General features: G+C 36.5%; 1 protein-coding gene and 1 long non-coding RNA gene across 19 annotated transcripts in view; one reads left to right on the forward strand and one right to left on the reverse strand.

Moving 5' to 3' along the window:
• R3HDM1 (R3H domain containing 1) overlaps positions 1-12296 on the forward strand; it is a 64334-nt gene that overhangs the window by 32363 nt on the left and 19675 nt on the right. For 12 of the 18 annotated variants that reach the window (XM_015868859.2, XM_015868857.2, XM_015868856.2 and 9 more), the window contains 10 exons: positions 135-249; positions 1645-1723; positions 3272-3331; positions 3413-3553; positions 5904-6012; positions 6108-6203; positions 7589-7626; positions 7709-7759; positions 7896-8122; positions 10572-10826. In XM_015868859.2, coding sequence (XP_015724345.1) covers positions 135-249; positions 1645-1723; positions 3272-3331; positions 3413-3553; positions 5904-6012; positions 6108-6203; positions 7589-7626; positions 7709-7759; positions 7896-8122; positions 10572-10826 — 1171 coding nt within the window. The remainder of the gene's footprint in view (positions 1-134; positions 250-1644; positions 1724-3271; positions 3332-3412; positions 3554-5903; positions 6013-6107; positions 6204-7588; positions 7627-7708; positions 7760-7895; positions 8123-10571; positions 10827-12296) is intronic. The other 6 variants (XM_015868872.2, XM_015868876.2, XM_015868864.2 and 3 more) reach the window with 5 other exon arrangements.
• LOC107316882 overlaps positions 1-12296 on the reverse strand; it is a 44861-nt gene that overhangs the window by 8179 nt on the left and 24386 nt on the right. Inside the window, exon 3 of the long non-coding RNA XR_001556626.2 lies at positions 4924-5053. This is a non-coding gene — a long non-coding RNA (uncharacterized LOC107316882). The remainder of the gene's footprint in view (positions 1-4923; positions 5054-12296) is intronic.

Genomic DNA, 12296 nt, shown 5'->3' on the forward strand with positions numbered 1-12296 from the left:
AAAGAAAATGAAGACAGTTACTTTCCTTGCTACTACTTCATTTTTGCAGGTGACATAGTGCAGAAAGTTCTGCCGCAGACAGATATTGTTTGTTTGAAATAATTGCCATGATGACAGACTTTTACTTTTGACAGGAGAAAATTCAAATCCAGTTGTCACAGAGTTGTGAAAAAGAAGAAAAGCCTGCGAAAGATGAAACGGAAAAGGAGAAGTCCAGTGATAAATTGCACAGAAAAATGTTATCAAGAGGTTTGCTATCCGTCATTCTGCTATTAGTTTGTATTTTTTTATCAGTGTTTTCAGAATTTATCAATGATCTTGTCTGAAATTTTTTTACTGGAAGAGTTTTTTAAAATGTAAAAAACTACATTGCTTTCTTATGACTAGAAGTTTGTTTGAATGAAGAAAGAGTTCCACTGTCTAGGAATGCTCTGTTGGCACAAACCACAGGGGATTTTTGCACGTGTTTATGATTAATATTTCATTGTGTCTTGTTCACCTGACTATATGGTCATTCACGCACATGCTTTTGCTAGAGTCTAGATTATAAGAATTCCTTGGAGTAAGGATTGAACTCAGTACATTAGAATGACAAGTATGATGCATGCATGTTAATATTCCTGCAGACTGGACTGAAGGTCTGTTCTATGTGGAATAGAACTGCAGAAATTAATGATCATGGTCTCTGTCCATGTTACCTTTTGCCACATTTATTGCATATAAGTTGGCAATTCATTGAACAGCTCTTCCTTTAAATAAATGAGACAGAAGTCATATCCAGGCATCTTGTATCAACCAATATGTAGGAAATATCTTTAAACCTGCTATTCTTCTCATGACACTGCTAGCACTTGTTTGTCTTCTCTCTTTCTCAATTCCATAAGGCCTTCTTCATGTAACATTTCTGTACATCTTGTCCCAGCTGGTAACCAGGCATTCATGAAACAAAAAGTACCAGGGTGCAGAACTTGGCTGCATTTATAAATGTCAGTCTTCAAAATGACGTGCTCCATACTAAGCACAAAAAGGCCTAGAACAGTAAGGGTTGAGGCATCTAAGTTTGAGCTGTGCCTACTTCGGGCATTGGTTGACACTTTTGTTATTCTTGAAAGAAATGTAGTTCCAAAACTATTAAACCATCTCTAGCTTATAATTCTGAGATTGTAACTGTGGAACATGCTGGTGAAGGGAAAGGTCTGTTGTTAAAGTATTTCAGTGACACACGTTGTTATTTGGGCAGCACCCAGTCTTTCTGTATATCAGCTGCTGGTCCATGAAAGTGTATACAACAGTGCAGTGTAGCATGTTGGAGAAAACTTGGAGAGTTGATGGAAATGAAATGACTCAATGATAATATACTCCTTCAAGGTGTAAGCAGTGTGTTAATAAGACTGACAGTGGTACTGAAGCTTTTGCCTCTTGTGCTCTGCTTGAATTGGACAATTCAGAGAGACAGGGTTGTTCAGCTTTGTTTTTTGTTTTGTTTTACTTCAAACCTTTGTTGCCACGTGTCTACTGGACAAACAGTATCAATCCATAAATACGATGTTCATCAATAATTGTGAAAAGTATCAGTTTGGTGGTTTGGTTTTTGTTTGTTTGTTTTTCAAAATGTAATTCTGCTCTCTCCCACCCTACCTTTAGATTCCAGCCAAGAGTACACAGATTCCACTGGTATAGATCTTCATGAATTTTTAGTAAATACACTGAAAAATAATCCCAGGTAAGCATCAGCAAAATCAACTGGCAGCTTTTCTGTCTCTGGTATAGCATCGTGTTTTGTTGGTGTTTCTTTTGGTTTTCATTATGATTATTATTATTGTTATTTTATTTTTTTTCTTTTAGATGTTTACCATTGCATCAATTATTAGGATGAGACTTTGTTGTGGAGGCTATCTGAAACACCAATCCTCTGTAGTTCGTGTGTTATATGAACACAGGTTCAGGACCCTGACCTGTTGTAAATGCTTTTCTAGTTTAATGAGCAAATATTGAGTTCTGTCTGTGTGCAACTCTCATCTGAAGAGACTCTTTAAGATCTGTGCTCATTTAGCGTCTGCTTGTTAGATACCAGATTGCCTTCTTTCACCTTAACCTGTCCTGTACTTAATTTATAGGCAGCTTCTTTAAATATGTAATATATAAACCATAGGCACATGCATCTTCAATTTACATGTCAGAAATCAAATCTGACCTAGTCCAAGTCCATCATTTGTTAGGAAAAGTTGATGTGATTCTGTTGCTTTGAAATTTCCTGTACAATGTGTGTCTGCTTTATTCTTGCCCTCAGATCAGCAGTTTAATACTAGATGTGCGGCTTAACATACATGGCATGAAATGAGCTTAGTAGAATTGCACTGCTCTTATAAAAGATATTCCTGTTAATTGTTAGTTGCTTATATTATAGTATGATTTATGATGTGACAATGCACTGATATTCCATTTAATTGGAGGAGTGCAGGAGGGAACAAAAGAAAAGATTATCATAATGGACCAACACATTTTGTCCTATAGAGAACACAGAAAAATTAGATAGGCCTGTATTAGTCTCTTTCTATGGCCCTACTGGAGGTCATAAATCATCTGAGTGAAAACAATAAATTTATAGGCAAAGGCCTGCTGGGGGTTTACCTGCTGTCAAACAATGACCTTTTGACAGTTAGTTTTGTTATATGCTAATGAGATATCAAAATTGGCATTTGCATTTTTGAGATTATTTTATGGTGTTTCAGGTAATACTCATTTCATTCACCTTCCGTTTTAGTTTTTTATGTTCTCTTAACATCACATTGCAGTGTGTGCCAGCTTTTAACTACTACTCAGTTGTAAGTATGTTGTAGGAAAGCCTTCTGTTACCAGCACCTACTCTGTTTCTCTGTGATCCTGTGATTCAGACTTCAAGGGGCACTTGAGGCCTCTGCAGATCTTGCTACCCATGCTGACCAACAAGAACAAACCTAGTCACTGTTTCCCTTCTTGAGCCTTCTCAATGGCTGCACTTTCTACTGATAGTACCAGGAAGAGATTACTTGCAGGCTCTTTGTACTGTTTTTTCTGAGATGAGAACAGTGTGAGTTAAATAAAATACAGCTTAGTGGAAAATGAGTACTTTCTCCTAAAAATAAATAAATACTGCATTAGACACTTGATGGTCCTATTTATAGTTTTCCATCATTCCTTGGTCATAGATACTATCTGTGTATTCTTAAGATGAATACAGCCGGAGTTATTGGAGTATCTCATATGTGAGTTGCTGTGTTTTTATTTTCAGGGACAGAATGATGCTGCTGAAATTAGAACAGGAAATTTTAGATTTCATTGGTAATAATGAGTAAGTACTGTACTCTTATAGGAAAAAAAAATTCAAGAGTGTTCCTGTTTATTAAATAAAGCTACTATTCCTTTCTTCCAGAGCTCCAAGAAAAAAATTTCCCCCAATGACATCTTATCATAGAATGCTGTTGCACAGGGTAGCTGCTTACTTTGGATTAGAGCACAACGTGGACCAGAGTGGGAAGTCAGTCATAGTTAATAAAACTAGCAATACAAGAATGTAAGTGTAAAAGTCCGGAAAAAACCTTATGGTACATATATTTAACTCTTGGGATATATTATGCAATGATGCTGAATCTGTAGCAATAGGGGTTTGTCTGTTCATTAGGAAGCGTGCAGCAAGGAGAGGTGTTCTGAGTGTTACATAATAATGTGATCTGTTGCATGTTCGAAGGTTTAGCGATACAAAAGTATGCTGTCTTGTTGCTTTTCTCGCAGAGATGCCCTATGAACTGTTTCCATATTACATCAACTATTACCTGTTTAAAAATTAATACCAGCTTCAAGTACCTCCTTTCATTTGGATCAAAGCAGGACCAGCACTTACCTTAGAACAGGGCCACGTTCTGATGGGCTGAATAGAGTGGAAAATACTTGCTGAGCTTTGGTTTTCGTACTGTAAAAGTCTACTGCAAAAATTCAGGCTTTGAAATCTGTTATTGGAATAACACTGCCTGTAGATCTCACCAGGTTAACAACTCTGCATGCTGCTTTATTGTGATGGTTGGGGAGTTCTTGGAGAAACCACTAGAAAAAGAACTGTTATGAAATGCTAGCACGGGACTCAGAGCATCGCCAAGCTCCATGTGTAATTGGCACTCTTGTTCTCAGGACCCAGCTATTCTCTATTCTGCACTTGCTCTGTCTCCTTCTCTCACCACAGAAAGATGAAGGGTTAATGTGTTGATTATATTTAAGTTTTGTGTTACCTAGTTTCTAGCTTTAACTGAATAAATTTGCATGACTCTTTTTTCTTTAAGCACTCTGATATGACCATGAAAGTAGGAGTTCTCAGCTCCTGCATCCTCATCGTAGACTCTCTGCAGCTTTGAAGGAATAAAATCTTATTATCCACCCTAATTTAAGAATTAGTAGAACTGAAACAACATACCATACTGAAATTTTATTTAAGCAGATAGTTTCCATCTCAGAAGTTATCAGACTAAATATTGGCTAGAAAAACTTAAGACTTTTTGTGTTTGTTTTTGATTTGGCTCTACATACTCCATCAGAAATGAATTACAAAGGCATACATTTCAAATCTGTTGTCTTTACATCTACCGGCACCCCTAGACTGAAGCTTCACATGCACAAGTGTGGAATAAGAACTTCTAAAATATGATTTCTTGTTGTTGTTATTTTTTAATATATATATATATTATTTTTTTTTATTATTTTATTTTATTTTAACTGGCCTCTGGAAGCCCCATGTAGGCATAGCTATTAATTAGCAGGCATTTCATCCAACCTGCAGACAAGAAGAATCTTAATGTTTTCAGCATTCTTATTTTAAATCACTTTGGATATAAAATAAGAATTTAGAAAGAAAACCTTGGAGATCTGCTCCATGTTGAATAAAACCAAACTTACCTTTTCCTCATAGGCAGATTCCCGGCTCCAGCGCCGATCAGTGATGTTACTGACATCAACAACCCAGTGCATACTGGGACGTCTCAGTGGAGTGGGAAGTTGGTGATTGCAGGGCAGTAAATTCAGAGACCTAAAAAAGAAAGAGGTAAGACAGTCTAAAGGTTCTCTGAAATGCCTGCTAATTACATTTGGGCATCCAGTAACTAATAGTTAGGCTTGGCTGTTTTACAAAGATCTCCTGGTTTTAAATAAATACCTTGAGTAACGAGTAAAGATACAGAGAAGGGTGCATATACATTTTGTCTTTCAATAGGCAAATTCTTCCTGATTGTCTGAGAAAATCTTACTGTAGTAGTAGCAGGTTCATTGTCTAGGCCGTTGGTATTTGTTTTTTAATAAGAAAGTTTGCAAACCATTTCACTTCCTTTCACAAAGTAGATAAAGTACCAAAAGAATATATTGCTTTTTCCTCTCGCTTTGATCTCTTGCTTGCCCTCACTGTTGTGTCATTTTTCTTCTCTTGTTTATTTCTACTTGATTATGTTTTAGAAGCTTCTAAATATAAATGCTTTCTCCTTTCCCTGTATTTCCTTATCATTCATTTTCCCTTGAAATGACTTCTGAGGTATATTACAGCTCTAACAGAAAGCACCTTTCTTCACTTTGGTGCATGCCCAATACCCATTGCGTGGCTCTGGATTCAAGAGCACTTCTGGTTCCACATGGGCATGTGGTTGCTTCCCACCTTAATTGGAAACTGAAGCAAATGCTTTGAAGGAGGAAGCGATTTTAAAAGCAGGTTTGTTGTGCAAGGTGTAAGCAGCAGTACATGGTTTTGGTATTTTTCCCATTGCCCAGACAACCAAAATCTGTCACAACTGATAGACTGTGAAATATATTGCACACATTTCACTTGGTTCCACCATGTATAGTGTATTTTTACAAGTCCATGAATTTTTCTTTTTAACAACTTTTTGTAGACCTGACCAAAAGTTTTGTGAGCATATAAAGGATGAGAAGAGCGATGACTTTCAGAAGCGGTACATCCTTAAAAGAGATAACTCTAGTTTAGACAAAGATGACAACCAGGTGAATAAATATTACTTTCCACTTCTGTTGGTTGTATTGGGTGATGTATCTGTACTACTTTCATGTGTAAGTTGACACTTTATCACTTAATTTAGATGAGAATACGATTAAAAGATGACAGAAGAAGTAAATCCATAGAAGAACGTGAAGAAGAATATCAGAGAGCTAGAGAAAGAATATTTGCACAAGACGTACGTATCAAAGAAGATCATGCTGTCTGTGTCCTTGTTAAGAGATGTTCCTTTTCAGGAAACTCTGTATATCAGAAGAGTTCTGAGCAGATAACCATTAGTGTGGCGTGAACTCAGTTTGTAAATGATACTGAAGTGTCTGGGAACTTACTGATTATTTTATTTTCTCATCATAACTGCGTGAAGCCCACAGAAACACTGAGAACATTTTCTTCTATTCTTTAGCATTACTGCCTTCAGTGCATTACTTTGCCTTTTAATAAAAATCGGGTTTGATTTTGGTAGTGTAGACATTACAGGTGTTACTGAGAGCAGTGATTATCCTTTTCATTTGTTTGCTCTTAGAAGCAGGTGAGAAAAATCTATTTATTTCAAATGCATCTTATGATCAATAAGAATGAAAGAATCTGGATTTCCACATGTGCAAACTTGAGTCAGAAATCTGGAAGTTTGTTCTCTTGAGTGGAGTCAAGTGGAATGAAATTCTGCAGCTCTAGTTTAGTTAATAGGTTTGTGGTGTCAATGATGATATGTGAGCCATACAAATCCATTAACTTATTCCGAGCATCATATAGTGCCACTTAGTAAATTATTGCTCAGCCGTGCATTTTTTGCAAGTAGCGTTTCCATTTCAGTCAACATTATTAGAAGTAAATACTGTCTTGCAAAGTTGAGTACTTCTAACCAACTTTTCTGCCTCTTATCTGTAGCTCTCACACATTTGTAATATTCTGTAGGTGTAATGAGCTCAAGAGGTTAATTTGCTGTACCCACATATTTTGTTTACCCATGTTACAAGCAAAAAGGATGGAGTCTTAACCTTTTCCTTTTGCATGCCATATATCATACTCTTAGGAAGCTTCGTACCAGAAGTTAAAAGTCCTTGTTAAGGACAATATAATTCAAGTTGTTAATAGCCCTTTTCACTTTTTACTGTTTGCCTGCCTGTATTTGATGAATTCGATGCAGTTATTGCAGTAGCCAGTGGTGTTACTGTACACTTTCATGCAGAGGAAAAGGCAACCAAGATGTTGCTAACAGACCTGCACAGTCACATCAGCTGAATGTTGCATGGAGAAAAGGCCTAATTCAAGGGAACTGCAGCTTGATAAAAAGCAGTGATACAAATGAATTGATCAGCCCTATTCTAAAGTTAGCTTTAATTTCCTACAGATAGCTCTTTTTATGCTGGCTTTTCTTCCCCCCATAACATGGAAATCGTTCACCAAAGAGGTTAAATTTTCAGGCAGCTTTATACATAAAGAAAGCTATCAAAGTTCATAGCTGAGAGAAGAGACTCGAAATTGCAATTTGTTTTGTTAGTGTGCCATAATTGGGGTTCTAGATGCCATTAATGCTTCTCTGCACTTTTTTTTGCCACTCAGTCCCTGTGTTCCCAAGAGAATTATTTCACCGATAAAAGGTAAGTAAATTTGCATTTCAATTCTGTCTCACTTTTCTATTTTCTTAATAAATATTAAGCTATCTTATTAAAATGCCAACAGAATCCAGGAGGAAGAAACTAATAGTACACAACAAAGACGACAGATTTTTAGGTATTTGATGCATTCTCTAAAATATATATATATGTATATCCCCAAGTATTCTGCATGCGTTTCACCTTTTTTTTCCCTCCTTTTCCTTTATTTTGCAGTTGATGCTTGTGCTAAAATTTTAGTTTATAACTTGCAGAGTCAATAAAGAAACATCAGGGAGGTCAGCCAACAGCCATCAGAGCAGTACTGAGAACGAGCTGAAGTATTGTGAACCCCGTCCCTGGAGCAGCACCGACTCTGATAGTTCCATCCGCAGTCTGAAGCCAGCTGTAACGAAGGCCAGCAGCTTCAGTGGGATCTCAGTTCTGACAAGAGGAGATAGCTCTGGAAGCAGCAAAAGCACAGGCAGGCTATCTGAGACAGGTACTACAGAATCTGTACGTAGTCACCTAGCAGTGAAATACCTGCTGGTTTGATATTTGACACGTATTGTAGATGTGTGCTAATAGAGGCCTTGGTCTTGTAGGTGCTTCATGCATTCAGCTCCCTCTGGTTGCAGTGGGTGCTGCATGCATAGAATGACTGCTGACTGAGGCCTTTAGTGTGTAAGTGCCTTGGAGAACTAGAATTCAGGTTACAAATTAAATGAAGAATTTTGACTTAGGAAGTAGAACTTAAAACTTAATTACTGATGGCTTTAAACTAAATGCATTACAAATTTACGAAGAATTTGAGGGTACTTATCAACATATGTACTTAATAGCAAATCAAAATGTATTTGGAGTTCAGCTCTAGTTTCATCACAGCAAACTGCTTTGTGCAGTCTAAAGAATCTGAGCTGCTATCCTGCTAGAGTAATACAGCATAAAAACCTATAAACCTGACCAGTGCCATTGCCAGGATTTAAGTGCTTTAAAAGTTTACTTAATTTTTAAGTTGCTGAAAAAAAAATTAGAACAGTGGAATAAAGTGTAATGTTTAATTGTAAGAGTCAGAAATTCTGGGAAAAACAATACTATTTTCTTTAAGCCTTTGGGTTTCAAAGGTGTGCTCATGTGTAACTAACATCAAAACAAAATCCCAGAAAATAAGGATATAATTCTTCTGTGAATCAAAAGTGACAATTATTAAATATTTCTATTTCAAATGGTAATTAAATCCGATAGAAGAGATAATCTTAGCCCTGCAGAATGTTGAGTCTTGAAGTAGATGGGTGGGTTACAGGTCTGCTACTTCAAAGATGGAAGTGGAAATCAGAACAGAAGAATATCACTGCTTATCTGTGTTGTAGTTGGCCTTCCTGTCATTTATAAAACTTGTTTCTAAGGAGACTTGGTGAATTTTTTTTGCTTTCTCTGAAACTTCCCCTACACTGTAGGTATGCTACCACACCTTTAATGCGGTAAAGAGATTTTTTTCCATTGTGCCTTGAAAAATATGTTCCAAAAGTACTTTACATTTGTTTTGAAACTGTAAAATTATGTACGTTCTCAGAAACACCTTTAAAAAACAAACAAACAAACAAACAAACATTAATTGCAAGAAAAAATGCTCATTTTTTGATTAAGGATGCAATTGGCTTTAACTGTGATGACTTCAGGCTAATTTCTCTACATAATCTAGAAGTGGCTTTGTTAAGAAATCTAAACAAAGTAACTGGTAAAATCAGGAGTGTTTGCTGAAGCTGAGCTAAATTGTTTTGCACAATTTACAAATCTTGGCTTTGTATTTCACTTTAGCAATAAAATAAAGCTAACAGCATCAGCAAATGCTTGCAGCTGTACCAATTTTTCATACTAACAAATGAAAAGCTTGCAGTTAGAATGTTTTGTGAAGGACAGTTGGGTGACTTAAATTGGAAGATATGTTTTACCCCAGTCTTCACGATTATATAGAGGCTGTCAGGAAGAGTTATTACATTTAATCTTAGATATACTAAGTCCTACAAGTGTCACAGTAAAGACTTAATTAAAAGTGTGCTGGATTGTGCACCTGCAGTTCTATAGTCCATTCCATATTGGTCTTCTGGAAAGTTGCTCTTGTCAATATGTATTAGCTTTCAGAAAGCTCAGGGTCTGGTTCTCCACTGCCTTGCAACATTTATAGCCATTCACAGTTGTAAAGTAATTGCTTTCATTAAGCTATTTTGTATTCTTTTTGAACTTCAAATAAGACTAATTCGGGTTAAAAATACCATATTACTTCATTTTTCTTCTAGCTACATTTTTTATTTCAGCCTTAAAATTGCCAGGGGAGAGGGGAGGTTGGGAAGAGTGTGTTGGGATTTTTAATGTTCTGCAATTTGTCCATCAGGTGAGACAGATCACAGACAAGTAGTAGCCACATAAAAGTAGTGGTTCCTTGCATGCAGGCTGTGTCTGTAGAGCATGTAATGTAAGTAGTGTATCTGAAGGGACATTTGGCTGAATGGATCTGAGTTATCCAATGGCCTGCATGTGTACAATAGCTGTCATTTGTGTGTGCATAACTGGTGTATCTAAACCCTTGAGTACATCAATATGTATGCATGCATCTTTTTGGAATGTGTGAGCCATCAGTTATAAGAACTGTGGAAGAACTGCACTGTAGTGCATGTGCATGTATACAGATGTATTTACTGACCAGAAATCAGATCTAGAGATGGTTGAGTGCAAAGCAGTGCTGAACTGACCCTTGGTTTACCAAAGGAATCTTGTAATGGTGTTCCAGGGGTGATGAATGAACATTTCATTGGCAAGGCCACTGTTGAATTATGTGCTTATGCTTAGCTTTAAGGGTTAGCATTTAAAAGTGTGTATGTATATGTATATATTAAGTGAGCATGATGTTTCTGTCTTTAGGTAAAAACAATTTCTCATTACTCCTTTCCTAGGTTCAGAGTCTTCTAGTAGTGTAGGGTCATCCACGGGTTCTCTTTCTCACACCCAGCAGCCTCTTCCAGTGCCAGCTCTAAGTCAGCCCTCTCATGGCACGCCTGCCGTCTATCCAGCTGTCAGCACTAGTAACTCTCTTTCCTTTGATGGTGGCATAAATGGGCAAGTGGCACCTACTAGCAGTAGCTTCTTTTTGCTTCCCTTGGAAGCGACAGGCATTCCACCCGGCAGTATTCTGATCAACCCTCAAACAGGTTGGTATCTGCTCGTGGGTGTTCTTGTTACAGTTGAGAACTCAGACAAAAATGTGCAAGTGTTTATATAAGAGTTAATTTCAGTATTGTCCTTTCTTTTCTTTTTTTTTTTTTTTTTTTTTGTGTTCAGTGCATGTAATTTTACAAGCATGACATTTATATAAACGGGATAAGTAAACTCACTTTGCACTTTGGTACAAGTTTTAATGTATAGGTTTAATATATTCTGATGGTGGCTAGTACAAAATACTTCAATTTGTCAATTATTATCTAGAGTACAGAATAGTGGGAGAGGGAAGAGTCTTTTTCATTGCTAATATAAGATGGTTTCACTGACAGAAGAGCTCCTGAGCAAGTATTCACACCAGCTTGAAGGAATCCATTATCCTTTGTTTTGCACATTACTATAAACATTCTGTAAACTCATGGCACTCAATACAAGAGACAGAAATAAGGATGGATCATATGCTGTTTTTAAACCTGTTTCAGTTTAAAACAAGATTAAGTCAGTGTTGGTGTATTTGGCCAATACTTGTATTTTTAATAAGCATGAGACTGCAAGTTCATAATGTAGATGCAGAGATGTGCAACTTCTTGCCTGGTTTTAAAAAAAAAAAAGGAAAAAAAAAAGGAAAATCAACCTTTTTCTTGCTTGTGGAAGTTAAGGAACACTGAAGGTTTGATTTTACCTTTTCTGTGTAACAGATGATATTTTAGTATACAGATTTGTTTCCTTTCTAGATGGAGAAATACTTCAGGATTAATTTCTTACTATTCTCTAGATAAACTTAATTGTACTTGAACGCAATTGCATGTACTTTTGTAAAACTGATTTTTTTTCTCATTGCTGTTGTTGAAATAATCACTTGTTAAATTATTTCTCTCATGTAGTTAAATAATTTAACATAAATCAGCTGTGATTCTTGTATACAAAACTAGAAAACTATTTGATTTATGAATCTACATATTGATATGCCAGCTAAAGCTTCTTTTACTAAATCCCTCTAAAGAATAGCTAGTGCTGGTCCTGATAGAATTTGGTTACAGCTGACTGCAGCTGCTAATTTTTCCAGGAAGCTTCTGCATTTCGAGGAGGAAGTGTTAGCTGTCTCAGGGATAGATTCTGGGCATAGCACTGTTGACTTTGCTTTGAGGCGTAATGGCACCACCGCGCATCTTACATGTGAATTTTCCATTGTGACGTTGGCCATCTGAGCACAAGTGTGACAAATTGTGATCAAATTTTGCTAGGAAAGCAAACATTTCTAGCATTTGTAGGCATTTGTGTGCTCTGCAGTAAGTGTGAAGGATACTGGGGGCTCATTTTTCATATTATATATTTCATCAGTTTATAGCATAACCATACTAAAATCTTCAGAGTTCCTGTAAACAAAACAGATAACTACAGATATTGAAGGCTACCATCAGTTTGCAAATAGTGTCATCTGAAACATGATACAGTTTAAGTAG

This window comes from Coturnix japonica, chromosome 7 (assembly GCF_001577835.2).
Source record: "Coturnix japonica isolate 7356 chromosome 7, Coturnix japonica 2.1, whole genome shotgun sequence".
NCBI lineage: Eukaryota > Metazoa > Chordata > Aves > Galliformes > Phasianidae > Coturnix > Coturnix japonica.